This window comes from Somniosus microcephalus, chromosome 3, assembly GCF_052327205.1.
Source record: "Somniosus microcephalus isolate GS21.2 chromosome 3, FLI_Smic_1.0, whole genome shotgun sequence".
Taxonomy (NCBI): domain Eukaryota; kingdom Metazoa; phylum Chordata; class Chondrichthyes; order Squaliformes; family Somniosidae; genus Somniosus; species Somniosus microcephalus.
The window spans coordinates 121111888-121130713 of record NC_140989.1 but is presented as its reverse complement, the minus strand read 5'-3'; the positions used below and the strand labels follow the sequence as shown (position 1 = coordinate 121130713).

The 18826-nt window shown below is 42.2% G+C and overlaps 2 protein-coding genes across 2 annotated transcripts in view; both read right to left on the bottom strand.

Annotated features, from left to right (window-relative positions):
- Positions 1–435: 435 nt before the first annotated feature.
- On the bottom strand, positions 436–942 carry LOC147121313 (histone H2B 1.2-like; the record flags this gene model as incomplete). Its single annotated transcript, XM_085977641.1, has 1 exon — positions 436–942. A coding segment is annotated over one exon (459 nt), but the record flags the coding sequence as incomplete, so codon positions are not given.
- Positions 943–11327: 10385 nt separating this feature from the next.
- Positions 11328–18826, bottom strand: part of sod2 (superoxide dismutase 2, mitochondrial) — a 50108-nt gene continuing 42609 nt past the window's right edge. Inside the window, exons 4-5 of the mRNA XM_085981547.1 lie at positions 14657–14836; positions 11328–12519 (exon numbers count right to left, since the gene is read on the bottom strand). Of these exons, the coding sequence (XP_085837673.1) occupies positions 12374–12519; positions 14657–14836 (326 nt within the window). The 3' untranslated portion in view covers positions 11328–12373. The remainder of the gene's footprint in view (positions 12520–14656; positions 14837–18826) is intronic.

The window sequence follows — 18826 nt, the reverse complement described above, 5'->3', positions numbered from 1 at the left end:
ATTTGAAAAGCCCGCCAATATGTTCGGAACGGCTTTAGTAAATAAAATGACCTTGTCAAAAAATTAGTCTCAGTTCCACGTTTCCCGTCACAAATTTCAGACACTTTCAGTTTGGTCTAAATTAGTGTTTAGTCTGCTCGCTTTCAAATTGTCTGTAACGGGCGGGACGAAAGACCCGAGCACAGCATTATTTAACTAGACACGTTCCAGCGGAATCTTTCTAAACAAACATCACAGATTATGGATTGATTTCCATTCACAGGAGTTGCAGCGGGAATTAACCCGGAGCCGAGACTCCTGGTGCAATTAATCGAACAGTGAAATATGAACGGGGCTGAGAGCAGAGTACAAAGGGTCAGTGTTAAATCCTACCGGAAACTGCATTGCTGAGAATCTGCCTACCCGCTTAAAACAAAAACCAAACATTTACCAAACTCCAGAAATACATTTAATATATTAAAAAAACACTACAATAAAACAATTCTAGAGAGACGTTGGTGTAACTTTTTCAGAGAAACTGTGGGTGGCTCTTAAAAGAGCCATTATGTTTGTCTTGTTGGTCCGTTGTGGAGTTTTACTGGTGTATTTGGTCACCGTCTTTGTCCCTTCAGACACGGCGTGCTTGGCCAGCTCCCCAGGCAACAGCAAGCGCACAGCGGTCTGGATCTCCCGGGAACTGATGGTGTGCCGCTTGTTGTAATGGGTTAGGCGGGCAGACTCACCCGCGATGCGCTCGAAAATATCGTTCACAAAGGAGTTCATGATGTTCATGGCCTTGGAGGAGATGCCGGTGTCAGGGTGAACCTGCTTCATCACTTTGTAGATGTAGATGGAATAACTCTCCTTCCTTGACTTTCTCCTCTTCTTACCGCTCTTTGTTGGCGCTTCATTCAAGGTTTTCTTGGCCCCCGTTTTGGGCGTTGGTTGTTTCTTTAGGCATTTTCAGACAGAGAAATAACTCGAATCCGTTCTGGGAGCGGATTAAGTAGGCAGCCTCACACCGTGCAGCCAGAGAGCGAATGGGTGACCGTCAAACAGACAAGACCAGGCACGTTGTGCACGAGTCCCCTCAGTGCATCTCACTCTCCAACCAGAATGCTGGTGAGGGCGATAGTTCCTATGGGGAATACAGCCAGAACCAAGTCCACAGCACCACAGGTGGCTCAGGTGTACGGGGGCAGGGGGGGGGGGGGGGGGAAAGAAGATCAGGAAGGCAATAGTGGTAGGGGATTCGATAGGGGAAGAGAAAGGCATTTCTGTGGCCGCAGACATGATTCGAGGATGGTATGTTGCCTCCCTGGTGCTTGGATCAAAGAGGACACTAAGCGACTGCAGGACATTGAGGGAGTAGGATGATAGCCAGACTTCGTGGTCCATATCGGTATCAACGACATAGGTAGAAAAAGGGATGAGGTCCCGCCAGAGATTTTAGAGAGCTAGGAAAGAGATTAAAAAGCAGGACTTCAAAGGTAGTAATCTCCGGAGCTAGTGAGTATAGAAATAAGAGGATAGAGCAGATGAATGCATGGCTGGAGAGATGGTGCAGGAGGGAGCTCTTTAGATTCCTTGGACAGTGGGACTGGTTCTGGGGGATGTGGGACCTGTACAGGCTAGACGGGTTGCACCTCACCAGAGCTGGGACCAATGTCCTCGCAGGGGTGTGTGCTAGTGCTGTTGGGGAGGATTTAAACTAATTTGGCTGGGAGGGTGGGCACCAGGATGTAGTATTAGAAATGAGAAACAAAGTGCAGCAAGCATTGGGAGAGACAGATAGCACTAGAGTAAGAAATAGTAAGGTATTAGGTGGGATCAGATTAAGAGAGAATACAAGGTTTACAGTACATGTGTGTAAATGCACGAAGCATGGTAGATAAGACTGGTGAGCTGCAGGCGCAAAGAGCCACATGGGAAATATGATGTCAGAGGCGATAACAGAGACCTGGCTCAAAAAAGGGTAGGATTGGGATTTCAATATTCCTGGATATAAGGTGTTCAGGAAAGAAAGGAGGTGGAGTGGCAGTATTGGTTAAGGAGAATGTTACAGTGCTGGAGAGAGAGGATGTCCTGGAGGGGTCAAGGACAGAATCGATTTGGTTAGAGTTAAAAAATAATAGAAGTGCCATTACACAACTAGGTGTATTTTATCAGCCACCAAATAGTGGGAAAGATATAGAGGAGCAAATGTGCAGGGAAATTACAGAGAGGTGCAAGAACTATATAGTGATAATGGGGGACTTCAAAAAGGTAGGGCAACTAAAGCCAGAGCTCCTGGATGATGAAAGAGATAGAGAGTAAGATGAAGCAGAAAAAGGGCAGAGAGGGGGAAGAATTTCTGAAGTGTGTTCAGGAGAACTTTCTTGATCAGTATGTTTCCAGCCCAACGAGGGAAGAGGCATTGCTGGATCTGGTTCTGGGGAATGAGGTGGGTCAAGTAGAGCAAGTGTCAGTAGGAGAACATATAGGGAACAGTGATCACAGTATCATAAGGTTTAGACTAGCTATGGAAAAGGATAGGGAGCAATCTAGAGTAAAACTACTTAATTGGAGGAAAGCCAATTTCAGCGGCTTAAGAATGGATCTGGCCCGGGTAAATTGGAACCAAAGATTGGCAGGCAAAACTGTAATCGAACAATGGGCTGCCGTTAAAGACGAGGTAGTTTGGGTAGGGCAACTAAAGCCAGAGCTCCCTGGATGATGAAAGAGATAGAGAGTAAGATGAAGCAGAAAAAGATGTCCGGTTGAGAATACAAGTGAGAATCAGGCTGAATATACAAAGTTCAGAGGGGAAGTGAAAAAGAAAATAGAGGGGCAGAGAGTATGAGAATAGATTGACAACGGACATAAAAAAGGGAATTCAAAAGTCTTCTATCGGCATATAAATAATAAACAGGTAGTACGAGGAGGGATGGGGATGATTAGGGACCAAAAAGGAGACCTACATATAGAGACAGAGGGCATGGCTGAGGTACTGAATGAGTACTTTGCATCTGTCTTCACCAAGGAAGAAGATGCTGCCAAAGTCATAGTGAAAGGAGGTAGTGGAGATACTGGATGAGATAAAAATTGATAAAGAGGAGGTACTAGAAAGGCTGTCTCAACCTAAAGTCACCAGGACTGGATGGGATGCATCCTAGGGAGGTTAAGGAGGAAATCGCAGAGGTACTCGCCACAATCTTCCAATCCTCCTTCGATACGGGGTTGGTGCCAGAGGACTGGAGAATTGCAAATGTTACACCCTTGTTCAAGAAAGGGTGTACGGATAAACTAGTCAGTTTAACTCGGTAGTGGGGAAGCTTTTGGAAACAATAATCAGCGACAAGGTTAACAGTCACTTGGACAAGTGTGGATTAATTAAGGAAAGCCAGCACGGATTTGTTAAAGGCAAATCATGTTTAACTAACTTGATCGAGTTTTTTGATGAGGTAAGAGAGAGGGTGTATGAGGGTAATGCAGTTGATGTGGTGTATATGGACTTCCAAAAGGCGTTTGATAAAGTACCACATAACAAGCTTACCAGCAAAGTTGAAGCCCATGGAATAAAAGGGACAGTGGCAGCATGGATACGGAATTAGCTAAGTGACAGGAAACAGAGTAGTGGTGAATGGTTGTCTTTCAGACAGTGGAGGAAGGTTTACAGTGGTGTTGCCCAGGTGTCAGTACTGGGACCTATGCTTTTCTTGATATATATTAATGACTGACTTGGGAGTACAGGGCACAATTTCAAAATTTGCAGTGACACAAAACTTGGAAGTATAGTGATAGACTTCAAGAAGACATAGACAGGCTGGTGAAATGGGCGGGCATGTGGCAGATGAAATTTAACAGAGAAAAGTGCAAAATGATACATTTTGGTAGGAAGAACAAGGAGAGGCAATATAAGCTATAGGGTACAATTCTAAAGGGGTGCACGAACAGAGAGACCTGGGGGTATATGTGTACAAATCGTTGAAAGTGGCAGGGCAGGTTGAGAAAGCGGTTAAAAAAGCATACGGGAACTGGGCTTCATAAATAGAGGCATAGAGTACAAAAGCAATTACGATGAACCTTTATAAAACACTGGTTCAGCCTCAACTGGAGTATGGTGTCAAATTCTGGGCACCGTACTTTAGGAAGGATGTGAAGGCCTTAGAGAGGGTGCAGAAAAGATTTACAAGAATTATTCCAGGGATTAGGGACTTCAGTTACGTGAATAGACTAGAGAAGCTGGGGTTGTTCTCCTTAGAGCAGAGATCAAGAGCAGATTTGATAGAGGTGCTCAAAATCATGAGGTCTAGACAGAGTAGATTGAGAGAAACTGTTCACATTGAAGGAAGGGTTGAGAACCAGATGACACAGATTCAAGGTGATTGGGAAAAGAACATGAGGAAAAACTTTTTTACGCAGCGAGTGGTTACAATCTGGAATGCACTGCCTGAAAGGGTGGTGGAGGCAGACTCAATCGTGGCTTTCAAAAGGGAATTGGATAAGTACCTTAAGGAAAAAAAATTGCGGGGAAAGGGCGGGTGCGTGGGACTAGCTGAAGTGCTCTTGCAGAGAGCAGGCACAGGCCGAATGGCCTCCTTCTGTGCTGTAACCATTCCCGGATTCTGTATCAGTCCTGCAGCTGTCCTTCATTCTGCCAGCACAATTCACACCCCATCTAGAGCCATACTTTGTTCCTTAACCTGCCCCATTACCACCTCCTCTTGCCTTAAATATCTCTTGTCTCTCACTCTCTCCTGCTTTCTATCCTATCACTGACCTTCCCTTTTGTTCTTTCATCCCCTCCCCCTTTTCCCAGCCCCTAAACCTGCTTTCCATTTCCTGCTTTTTTCCAGTTCTGATGAAAGGTCATCGACCTGAAACGTTAACTGTTTCTCTCTCCACGGATGCTGCCCTGGCCTGCTGAGTTTTTCCAGCGTTTTCTGTTGTTATCCCTGATTCTATATATTTGTCAGGAGACCGAAACCCAGCCTTGTTACATAGCCTTGTACCCTAAAGCATTCCATAGACTAGTCCCCCATAACATGACAAAGCCTTGTCCCCATATACTTGTCCCCTATATATTTCATTGCCTTGCCTCCATACCATTCCACAGCCAAACATATTGGATCATTCCATAGCTTTGTATCCATATCTATTCCATAACTATTTGCTGCATGAAGAAGTAACGGTAACAATGGGGAAAAAAAGGACATCCAGTGGACAAGACCACACATTTTAAGTAAAATATTACCTTAGAGTAATATGCCATAACACTCACTGCAGAATACCTGCAATTTTAGAACATAAGAAATAGGAGCAGGAGTAGGCCATTCAGCCCTTCGAGCCTGCTCCGCCATTCAATATGATGGCTGATCTTCTACCTCAACTCTACCTTCCCGCATCATCCCTATATCCTTGGTGTCCCTTAATATCCAAAAATATATCAATCTCTGTCTTGAATATACTCAATGACTGAGGATCTACAGCCCTCTGGGGTAGAGCATTCCAAATATTTACAACACTTTGAGTGAAGAAATTTCTCCTCACCTCAGTCCAAAATGGCCAACTCCTTATTCTGAGACTGTGACCCCTGGTTCCAGACACTCCAGCCCGGGGAAACATCATCCCAGCATTACCCTGTCAAACTCGAAGAATTTTATATGTTTCTATGAGATCATCTCTCATTCTTCTAAATTCTAGGGAATATAGGCCTAGTCTCCTCAAAGGACAATCCCCCGCCCCATCTGGTGAACGTTTGTTGCATCCCCTCTCAGGCAAGTATATATTTCCTTAGGTAAGGAGTACACAGCACTTCAGGTGTGGTCTCGCCAAGGCCCTATATAATTGCAATAAGATTTCTTTACTCTTGTACTCCAATCCTTTTGTAATAAAGACTAACATCCCATTTCCTTTCCTAATTGCTTGCTGTACCTGCATGTTAACTTTCAGTGATTTGTGTACAAGGACACCCAGGTCTCAATAACATTTCTCAATCTCTCTCCATTTAAAAGTTATTGTATTTTTATTTTTCATAATTAAGTGGATAACTACTCATTTCTCCACATTATATTCCATCTACCATGTTCTTGCCCACTCACGTAACCTGTCTATATGCCTTTGCAGCCTCGTCACAGCTTACTTTCCCACCTAAATTTGTATCATCAGAAAACTTGGATATATTAATTTGGTCCCCTCATCTAAGTCATTGATAGAGATTGTAAATTGCTGAGGCCCAAGCACTGATCCTTGCAGTATACCACTAGTTACAGCCTGCCAACCCAAAAATGACCAGTTTATTTCTACCTGTTTTCCAACAGTTAACCAATTCTCAATCCATGCTAATATATTACCCCCAATCCCATAAGCCCTAATTTTGTGTAATAGCCTTTTCTGTGGCACCTTATCAAACACTTTCTGAAAATCCAAATACACCACATCCACTGGTTCCCCCTTATCTACCCTGCTAGTTACAACCTCAAAACTAATAGATGTCAAACACGATTTCCCTTTCATAAGTCCATGTTAACTCTGCCCAATCATATGATTATCTAAGTGCCCCGTTACCACATCCCTAATAATAGATTGTAGCATTTTCCCTACTACTGATGTCAGGCTAACTGGTCTACAGCTCCCTATTTTCTCTCGCCCTCCTTTCTTGAATAGCAGGGTTACATTTGCTACATGCCAATCAGCGTGGATCGTTCTAGAATCTAGGGAATTCTGGAAAATCAAAACCAGAGCATCCACTATCTCTGTAGCCACTTCTTTTTAAACGCTAGTATGTAGGCCACCAGGTGCAGGGGATTAGTTAGCTTTTAGTCCCATTAATTTCTCCAGTACTATTTCCTTACTGATACTAATTTCTTTAAGTTCCTCATTCTCGCTAGAGCCTTGGTTCCCTACTATTTCCAGAATTGTTTTGTGTCTTCTTTCGTGAAGACAGATACAAAGTATTTGTTCAATGTTTCCTTATTCCCCATTATAATTTCTCCTGTCTCTGCCTGTAAGGGACCCACATTTACAATCTTATTAAATTCCTCTAGTACTGTCCTTTATATACAAATCCAATACAAAACAATAATGGGCCAGATTTTGCTGGCAAAATAATGGCGAGTTAAAAGGCACTTGCCATTATTAGTGTGTAAATCGTCTAGCAATTTGTGGTGAGGAAGAGATAACCCGTGAGTTGTGAATTGGCACAAATTGCTGGGCAATTTGCACCGCTCTGCCGTTAGTCTCACAAATGAGATCTCGCCATCTATCTCCCCATGAGTTTCAAGAAATTGCTACATTTGCACATTAATTAGCAATTAAACTCACTGCACAATGTACTTAATAGCATAAGTACCTTTTTTAATGATGAGATTTGTCCCTGCATTGCCACTCGACTTCTCCAGCCAGAAAGGGATCAATTTAAACTGTGGAGTTTCATTCCAACAGGCAGTGAATAGTTCTTAGATATTTAAAAAATCTTACTTTTCCTTTGTCTCTATTTCTCTCTGTATCTGTACTGTGGTCCCAACCAGTAATTTTAGTCCACTTTTAATACCAAGTTTTACAAAAACTGGAACTTGAAAGTTGGGTTACCAGATGGAGGCAAATATTGGTGTGAGCCTGTTCATTACAGGTGGAATACAAGATTGATAAATTAATATTTGCCAATTGAGGCAATTGTTTTAATTGCAAACTCAAAGGCAAAAGGATAAGATCCCATACTTGACAAAACTAAATTGGACCCGGATGAACCAACAGACTGCCCGAAACAAGGGGAAGAACCTGTAAATGAACTTGTAGTGACAGATACACACGAAGCTTTGTATAATTATTTACAATTCAAGATTATTCCTACTCTTAATTTTTTTTCTGCATCTTTGCCTTCCGATTCATGTAATCGAATGCAAGTAGATGCAATGCTAAGAGAAATGGTACATGGCTTCTCTCTCATATTTCTTAAATAATGGAGTTATATTTGCAATTTTCCAATCTAAAAAGGGACAATTCCTGAATTGAAAGAGATTTGGAAAATTATGGCCAAAGCATTTGCAATTTCCTCACCTACTTCCTTTAAAACCCTAAGGTGGAAACCATCAGGTCCTGGGGATTTGTTTTCAATGGCATTATTTTTTCTAATGGTTTTCTTGCTTATGTTTACTTTAGTGAACTCCAGTTCTTGATTCATTATTAGTTTCCCTGGAGCATCAGAGATATTATCCTCTTCCTCTACTGTGAAGACTGACCACGTAATTATTCAAAAAGTCTGCCATTTCCTTAATTTCATTTCCAATATTACCCACGTGTTTTCAAAGGGCCCACATTTCCATCTACTGTACTACTTTTTCTTCCAATATAATTGTAAAAACTTGTGCCACACCCCCAAATCAAATTAATCATGCTAATTGCACTCATTTACAGACCTTCGTGGAAGCTCTAAAAAAATTAAGCTTTTTTTGGTGCAAGGTCACAAATAGGCACATTTTAAAAGCTTTTGAATTTTTTTAATTTACTAAGAAACTGACTACAGTACATCACTAACTAAAAAACTATACAGAACCATTTGCTAAAGTCATTCAGTTACTTAAAATAGGGTTACTCACACGTGTGGGATTAGACTGATTAAAATGCTTGTGATAAACCCATTTTCAGCTGTATTAATCAAACTACACCAAGTTACCACTCAAATAAATCAAGGAATTTTTTTTAAAGCAACTTTTTAAAATTATGTTCTAAAAAGCTGCCCAATTGTGCTGGTTCATGGCAGACTGTGTTTGGCGATAGGCAAATGAGTTGAGTGGAAACTCAAGAAAAAAAGCACTTCTCAAAACTAGTGCAATTTGCACCTGGATCGCCAATTGCACCCAAAGCAGAAACTCTACCCCAATATCTTTAATCAATGAGGCTAACCCTTCTACTCTTCGTTTCCCTATCCTTTCTAAAGAAATGTTTGCTCTGACCAGAAAGTAGGCTTCGAGGCCGCAAACGAAAGTTCTTTGCGTGCCTTGGGGTGGGGAATGTAAAAATATAAATGTTTTTACACTGTTTTAACCTGGAACAAATCCAGAACAGCTAATGTAGCAATTATGGTTAAACTACATGAGATAATCAGAATTGGGTTAAACTGTATGCTTGCAGATTTCATCTTTTGATCACTGACACTCCAGAACAAAGTCACAGTTCAGGAAGATCAAAAATAGGAAGCAAAGGATGCGGAGAGAACACTGGCAAAGGATGAAACTTTAGATAATGGAACCGGTCTCGACAAGGATTAGGCCCCCTACGGTGGTGTATGTTCAACAATCTGTTCGATGACTTAAGGGTCAGGAGATACCCAACAAAGTTAAACTCGGCAAGATTGAGCAATGTATTCTTGTTTTTAAAATGGTATTAAATAGGGAAACAAAGCAAAACTCAGTTAGGAACTTTAACTAACTTCAAGTAGAGGGATCATGAACAGCCTGGACCTGCAATTGCTCACAATTCCCTGAAAGGTCTTTACAAGTGAGTTTCTAGACAAAGACTTGCATTTATATAGCGCCTTTCATGACCTCAGGACATCCCAAAGTGTTTCACAGCTAAATGAGGTATTTTTTTTGAAGTGTAGTAAGGTAGGGAACGCAGCAGCCTATTCGCCCACAAACAGCAATGAGGTAATGACTAGAAAATCTGTTTTAGGTAGTGGCCAGGACAACGACGCAAACTCCCCTACTCTGAGATAGTATCATGGGATCTTTTACATCCTAGGTTTAACATCACATCCAAAAGACGGCAACTCCAGCTGGGCAGCACTCCCTCAGTACTACTGAAGGATGTCATGAACCAATGTTTTTAAATTTAGGCAAGGTTGATTTTAGAGGGATAAAGCATAAATTGACCACAACAGACTGGGCAGATCTATTAATTGAAAACTATGAACAGCAGGTGTTCAAAAAAGTATTTGGTAGAATACAAGACCTATATATACCCCCAAAGGGCACAATCTCTCCTTATGTAATTAAACAACCATGGTCAACAAGGGAAGTGAGAGATAATATAAAACTAAATGGGCTTATACAAAGGCAAAGAACAGTAGAGATCCTGCAGACTAGAAGAGATACAATGAACAGCAAAGGGACTCAAATAAAGTGGTAAGAGCTGCAAAAAAGAGAAACATCTTGAAGGATCTCAAAGGATATATTTGCCCTGGTGGCGCAGCAGAGATTCACCAGAATGATATCAGGGCTAAAAGGGTTAAATTATGAGGACAGGTTGCATAGACTATGTTTGTATTCCCTTGAATATAGAAGATTAAGGGGTGATGTAATTGAGGTGTTTAAGATAATCAAAGGAGTTGATAGAGAAACTAATTCCTCTGGTGACAGAATCTAGCACAAGGGTGCATAATCTTAAAGTTAGAGCTAGGCTATTCAGAGGTGATGTCAGCAAACATTTCTTCACACAAAGGGAGTGTAAATAAAAACATAGAAAAATAGGAGCAGGAGTAGGCCATTCGAGCCTGCTCCACCATTCAATATGATCATGGCTGATCCTCTACCTCAATACCATATTCCCGCTCTCCCCATACCCCTTGATGTCTTTTGTGTCTAGAAATCTATCTATCTCCTTCTTAAATATATTCAATGACTTGGTCTCCACAGGCTTCTGTGGTAGAGAATTCCACAGGTTCATCACCCTCCGAGTGAAGACATTTCTCATCTCAGTCCTAAATGTCCTACCCCGTATCCTGAGACTGTGACCCCCTCGTTCTAGATCCCCCCCCCCCCCCCAGCTAGGGGAAACATCCTCCCTGCATCCAGTCTGTCTAGCCCTATCAGAATTTTATATGTTTCATTGAGATCCCCTCTCATTCTTCTAAACTCTAGTGAATACAGGCCTAGTCGACCCAATCTCCTCTCATACGACAGTCCTGCCATCCCAGGAATCAGTCTGATTAACCTTTGCTGCACCCCCTCTATGGCAAGTATATCCTCTCTTGGGTAAGGAGACCAAAACTGCACACAATCTGGAAATCTCTCCAAAAAAGCTGTTGAGACTAAGTCGACTGAAAATTTCAAAAAGGAGATCAATAGATTTTTGTTAGGCAAGGGTATTGAGGGTTATGGAACCAAGGCGGGAGGATGCAGTTAAGATACAGATCAGCTATGATCTAATTGAATGGCAGAACAGACTAGAGGAGCTGAATGGCCTACTCCTGTTCCTATGCAGTGCTGAAGACTAAGGTTTCAGTTTGCAGTCTACAACAAAAGCTATCTGACAACTTGCACGGCGAAAGTGCTGGATAAAGCCCAAACTGTAACACCGGAATCCGTTTAACACAGCTCTGTCGCACCCAGAAAAAGCGGTTTCTTCATTTAAAAAATCAGACCAAATAGTATCTTAGCTTTAATAACCACTTTTCAAACTGTAAGCCAAACATATGTAGTATTTAAAATGGCATATTGAACAAAAGAATGGCTAAATTCGTTCACAATAGTACTGAAAATACAACATGAGTCCACTTGCTTTGCACCCATTAACAGCTAGCACACGTGTACTTCAAGGCCTACCTTAGTAGCTTTTTACAGCATCGCTATTTCCAAAATAAGAGCCTAATGTCAGATAGTGCTATATATTGCCAAATTCAATTATATTTTAATGAGATATTCATTAAAACAATTTGTAAATGAGCACTATTCCATTGCAATAAGATGGACAATGTACTGACTTTTGACACTTCTCCCACCCCTTAGGCCTACTTTATTGGGATCAATTATCTTCCATTTCATTTTTCCCTCGTTTCCATTCCATTGTCTCAATAGTTGTTTGAAGTTTGCATTTTTCCCCTTTCCCTGGGACCCTAAACAAAGAGAAAAAAAATCTTTCGTTCTTTCTCCTTGCTCGATTCAAACCCATATATCCCAGCAGTAAAAGGACAGCATTCTAAAGAACTAATGGCACCCAATCCTTATTTGCTTATTTTTTTAATATAAAATTCAACTACAGGAAAGCACACCAACAGTTTAGTCCCAATTTCCACCATAGTTATCTCTAGGCATCATGCTGGCAAACAAAGATACTTTCAAAATGCCTGTTGGTACAAGTCCATTTTTGTACAATTGACCTTGCATTTGAGGGAACTGGTTTTAACACCACAGCCAGTAGATAACAAAAAAAAGCTTACATTTTTTTTTTTTTAAATTGTGGGATTGTACAACACAAGTTCTTCAGAACTGTAAGCATTTCAGAATGAAAGTACTCACCACATGGTTAGACATGTTACAATACAAATCATACTTGGTGGATGCTTTCAAAGATTTAATGCTTTAAACATGGTCCTGAAAGCTGCAAACTGTGTTTAGCAAAGTCATTGAAGAACATTTTAAAACAGCAATGGCAGGATTCTGTTGGCTGCCTTGAATTCCAGAGTGAATACTATTCATTTCATGGCAGCTTTGAGTCTCTCTCCTACATTCTCCCAGTTGATAATATTCCAGATAGCTTTTAGATAGTCGCCCCGCACATTCTTGTACTGCAGGTAGTAGGCATGCTCCCACACATCTATTCCAAGAAGGGGAATTAGACCTGAAACACATGTGACATGTTGGCTTTAGTGAGCCTACTCAAAAGAACTTTGCATCAAGCAATATAGAGTTTTAAACAATTTTACATGCAAGCCATGCAGATACACCACTGAATAAGTATTTGAAAAAAATACAAAAGGGAATGGGAAGAGAAATAGAAAGAGAAATAGATAGCTCAAGTTGAAGAGGTACATTGGGCCCAATGGCCTCCCTTCTATGCTGCAATTTCCATGAAACACATTTTCCATTTCATCAGTACTGTATACTGTAGCTTTTTATTTTCCTGCCAGAAAAATAGCATCATCAGAAAGAACAAAATAAAACTAGGATAAACTATGGATCAGCGATGAGAGATGATTACCTGGCAGTAACCAAAAAACCAGCAGGACAAAAATCAGTTGCACCCAGTCAGTGCAATATAAAATGGGTGGGAAATATGTTGAAATACGCTACCATTTCAGAAAGACCACGTGAAGTCTCCTTTCAGTAATCTGATCATAGTAATTACAAGTTTCTTCATACAAAATTACAAAACCAATTTTGGTTTATCATCTCACAATCTGAAAACTTTAAAAAGTTCTAATTCCTTTCCATCGCAGCAACAACAACTTTTATTTATATAGCACCTTTAGCATAGTAAAACATCCCAAGGTGCTTCACAGGAGTGTTAAGACAAAAAATTGACACTGAGCCGCATAAGAAATTAGGGCAGATGACCAAAAGCTTGGTCAGAGGTAGGTTTTAAGGAGCATCTTAAAAGGAGGAAGGAGAGGTGGAGAGGTTTAGGCAGGGAATTCCAGAGCTTAGGGCCTAGGCAACAGAAGACACGGCCACCAATGGTTGAGCGATTATAATCAGGGATGCTCAAGAGGGCAGAATTGGAGGAGCACAGATATCTCGGGGGGGGGGGGGGGGGGGGGGGGGGGGCGGTTGTGGGGCTGAAGGAGACTAGAGATAGGGAGGGGCGAGGCCATGGAGGGATTTGAAAACAAGGATGAGAATTTTGAAATCGAGGCGTTGCTTAACCGGGCCCGAGCCAGTGTAGGTCAGCGATCACGGGTGATGGGTGAATGGGACTTGGTGCGAGTTAGGACACGGGCAGCCGAGTTTTGGATGACCAAGTTTACGTAGGGTAGAATGTGGGAGGCCAGCCAGGACTGCGTTGGACGTCAAGTCTAGAGGTAACAAAAGCATGGACGAGGGCTTCAGCAGCAGATGAGTTGAGGCAGGGGCAGAGACAAGCAATGTTACGGAGTTGGAAATAGGCTGTCTTAGTTATGCCTGATATGTGGTCAGAAGCTCATTTCAGGGTCAAATATGACCCCAAGGTTGCGAACAGTCTGGTTCAGCCTCAGACAGATGCTAGGGAGAGTGATGGAGTCAGTGGCTAGGGAACGGAGTTTGTGGCAGGGCCCCGAAGACAGTGGCTTCGGTCTTCCCAATATTTAATTGGAGAAAATTTTCTGTTCATCCAGTATTGGATGTCGGACAAGCAGTGTGTCAATTTAGAGACTGTGGAGGGGTCGAGAGAAGTGGTGCCGAGGTAGAGCTGGGTGTAGTCAGCGTACATGTGGAAACTGATGATGTGTTTTCGTATGATGTTGCCAAGGGGCAGCATATGTGAGAAATAGGAGGGGGCCAAGGATAGATCCTTGGGGGACCCCAGAGGTAACGATGCAGGAGTGGGAAGAGAAGCCATTGCAGGTGATTTTCTGGCTACGATTAGATAGATAGGAATGGAACCAGACGAGTGCAGTCCCACCCAGCTGGACAATGGTGGAGAGGCGTTGAAGGAGGAAGGAATGGTCAACCATGCCAAAGGCTGCAGACAGGTCGAGAAGGACTAGAAAGGATAGTTTACCTTTGTCACAGTCACAAAGGATATCATTTGTGACTGAGACAATATGAAAAGGGAGGAAAAGTGGTAGTCATTTGTAAAGCTTCAGCTAAAACAAAAAGACAATTAAAAGGGTCTGACCAAATGTTGAGATTAGTTACTAAATTTGGAAATAGCCAACATTTACCAGCAAAGTAAAATGATCATAGAACATCAAGTCATGTACGGCTAGTTACTAGCTAGACCATGCGCATTGACTCATAAGGGGAAAACGAACATTAAAAAAAAAGTAATGGCTAACCAGTTGTTCCTTGCAGTGGGTCTTGATTGGAAGCAGCAGCAAGCTGTAGCCTTCCTGAATTCTTGCTGTAACCCAGCCATCCCCATCCTGAGCCTTGAACACCTACTGAGATTGCAGTCATCTTATCCTTAAACTTCTCAAAGGAACCAAAGTCCCGTTTGATGGTTTCCATTAACTCTCCTAAATGTGACAAAAAAACTGTAGTTAGGAAGCATTCACCAACTCAACCAATATTAAAATACTCTCGAACAGTTTACAAGGCCAGTTAAAGAACATGAATATTTAAAACTTCTTCGGCATTACCGAAGTAGGTTTAATGAGTACATTTCGACCCACTGCCTCATCGCAAGGTAGGTTGAGACACAGATTTATAGGAACTGCCTGTGCATGCAATGAAGCCCAATTAAATTAATCTCTCATTGGTCATCAAAAAACTTTTGTTCATCCTTGCTAGCCTACTGAGCAGTTTTCCCCATTTCTTCTACTCAAACCAGCTAAATTCCATCTCAAATAAGCACAGCAGTTGACAGCTCATGTCCAACGAGTTCTCAACCTGCTGCTGCCACTGCCTATCTGAATCTCGGTAATCTACAAAATACTGTGGGCATCTAGATACTAGAACCCATACCCATGAACCTGCTCCCCATGCTGAAGCACAGCTGAGCCTAACCTCAGCACCACTGCTGCTGAGATGGGCAAAGATAGAGAGTACTTGCTGCCATATCACAACGCTGCATAACTGATTATGTACTCCACATAATTTCAGACAACAATTGGATTCTCACTTTATATTCCTATTCTTGGACAGATCATTCCCAATATTTCTGTGTCACTGACCAGACTCCAGGGGTTTTTGGGGGGGGGGGGGGGGGGGGGGGGCAATTGGATAACCCCACGAAAACGGGCGTGGGGATTGCAGTACGTGATTAACCTGTGCCCGTTCATTGTGTTGCAGGCAGCACGTTAAATTGGATAGCGCAGGTGCCAGCTCTGCAAAGGGCGAGACGTTGCTTACATCTCCAGCAGCAGTATGGAAGGAGTAAGATGCATAAACCTGAAGAGCCACGGTCACCTCGACAGCCACAGGCAATGCCATCCTTGCCCTATGGAGGTTGCAGTTGTGGCTTTAGCAGATTTCAGTCAGGACCTCTTGTTACACAAAAATGTCGAGCATTGGTCCTTGCTGAAGTTGTGGGAGGAGAACTGCTCCCTAAAAACCTTCTGCGGATATGGCCTCCTGCTGAGCCATTCCCTCCCTCCTCCTCTCTTCTAGCAGCTTGTCCTGCTTTGTGTGGCCTCTCTTCATTCTCCCAGTCATGCGCAATTCCCAAATGAAGCAATACCGGGCCACCCATGACTGGAGGCAACTTGTTTCTGCACAACAAATAAAGTACTTCAGCAACAGCCAGATACCTAAAGTTTGAATAGTCTGCAGGGTGTAAGTATAGGAAAGCTCCAGAAACACTTACAAATTGCACCAACAGCTGGAAGAAAATAATCCAGCAACTAACCTGTAAGTAGTTCATGATCCCTTTAAATAGCGCTGGTGGGGGTCCTCCATTCAGTTTAACTTCTTTTTCAGCTGTGCGGGATTAAGACAGGGCATAGGCTGGAGCGTGGCATTAGAAAATGGCAGTGCTAGAGTAAAATCTGAGTTGCACACCGATTGAGGTCACAATCTGCCTGCTCTGCATGCTGCCAGTAGTCATTGGGTGCAAACCTCTATCAGGATGGCTACGGAAGTGTGCGTGCATCTGGGACCCCATTGTCGAGCGTTAGAAGGCTGCGTAGCGCTACAGAGCCCAATCTTTTTGCCCTGGGAATCTCTCTAACCTCAGATATTCCCATCCCTCCACTTCCTGCAGAAAGATGCAGATCACGCAGGAATCCAACCTCAATTCAGCTCTTACTCCATGGCTCTGAAGCATAGTAGTCTAATGTGCAGCATCGCTCCCTACACCTTAGTTCCATTATTCAGTACATTGGCCCAGAATTTGCGGTAGGTAATGACGGCAATTACCCCTCTGAAACTGACTGCAACTTCAGGATTTAGCACATGTGCATCTAAACGTGGGAATCCTGAAGTTGCAGTTAGTCATTCACTGCTCCAACACTGGTTGTGCTGTGGACTGCCCCAGCACCTCCCCCAACAATAGCTGCCAATCTATGTAATCAGTGAAACAGACAAAAACTTGGGCTTTTTCGCAGTAATATTGCTGTTAAATACCCCATTAAATGTTAATTCTTGTTGAAATAGGTGTAACTGAGGTTTTGACAGCATATTGACTGGTAAACAAATGTTTTGGCCCTGAAAAACTTAATTTTTATATTTGTGGAGTGTCAAATTTCTCCATGATAAAAATTACAATTTAAAAATGTTTTTAAAGTTCATTCATGATATTTCAGCTTCTACCTTATTCCCATGTGAGAGTCCCAATCTTTATTTCGTTCTCTAATATTTTTTTTAAAGTCCGGATAAAAGCAACTTCTCATTTCCTGTGAGAATTCTGCAATGTGATTGGCTGCTTAGACAGCTTGTTGACGTCACAGCAGCATTGCACTAGGAATTGCCATTACAAAGCACTGAAATCAATTTAACGTTGAAAAAGGCAAACTGCTCGTCAGAGATCGCAAGATCGCTTTGGGCAACTTTCTTCCGGGCCAGCGGCGAATGCCTTTGCTTTGCCGCTGACTGCAAATTACAGGCCATTATTTGCACCAACTACTTGGCACACAAATCATTATTGCAACTTCTTTAATTCCACAGGTCAATGAAATTCAAACCATTATGAAATTTAATTGAATGCAGTACTTGACACCTACAAATGCTATTAAAAGTTAGGAATTTATGCATGTTTTTAATTAGCCTTGTGCTACCTACATTAAAATATGGCTAACAGTCTCATTTAGGATTAGGAATGAAAAAGAATCATATCGCAAACAATTACTGCAATATCTGTGGCAACAGATAATGCCTATCTTGCCCACCTCCTAGCATTAGTTGCCAGTCCAAGAGATCAATGCAGCAGTAGGTAACGAAAAGTAGTTAAGCTAACTATAGAAAGTTTCAAAGTTAACGTACGTTAATAAATGTTCTCTTATCCAAAATAAAAAGTTTTAAGCTCAAGGTCATTTATTGTGTTAATTTTTTTTGCATTATCCCGGAGTGCAAGTATATCAGAAGAGAAAAAAAGCTTTGCAGCAAAGGAAGTTATTTTTTCCGCAAATATACAATGCAACTGTAACCAAGACATACATCTCAGCAGTTTTATATCAGAGTATAATAGTCTTCAATAATAAATAAAAGTCTTCCATTGCTTCCAGATCATTCTTCATACAAGAATATGTGAATTAACAATTTTAAAATTAGAGAAAAAGGATCTTAGCTTGGAAAATCAGGATGTAGCATCAATTTGGGTGGAGCCAAGAAACAAGGGGCAGAAAACACTGGTGGGAGTAGTTTATAAAGTAGGCCCCCTAAGATTAGTAGTAGTGTCGGGCACAGTATAAATCAGGAAATTGGAGATGCATGTAATAAGGGTAATACAGTAATCATGGGCGACTTTAGACTGGGCAAACCAAATTTGCAGTAATAGTGTGGAGGACAAATTCATGGAATCCATTCAAGGTAGGTTTCTAGATCAGTATGTAGAGGAACCAACTAGAGAACAGGTGAGTGAATGCATCTTCAAATTCCATATCCCAGCTGCACCACTAGCATCACACACTGCTCAATGCACCACACCATCACTCACCTACTAACAATCTCTATCAATCACGACTCATACCTCAGTCATAGCTTCACCTCACCCTCACACACTTGCCACTGCTGAAAGCATCACACCCACATCTCACACCGTGCACACACTGCCAGCTATTCAACCATGAAAGGCACATCACCTAAACACATTGCACCACACTCACCGACAGTTCTTTCTCTTGCAGGCCATGGTGGTGCATAACAGGAGACAAGCAGCGGCTAACTAGCGGAGGACAGGCACGGCAGCATATCCTGACCCAGCTGGAGGAGACTGTGCTCGACATTATTGGAGGGGCCATCACTGAGGCCGTGATGATCGGCGAGGCTGAAACCATTGATGACGACTGTATGCTCATACCCAATCCCCTCAAATTCCCCTTCCCCCTCATCGCACAATCTCTTCTCGCTTA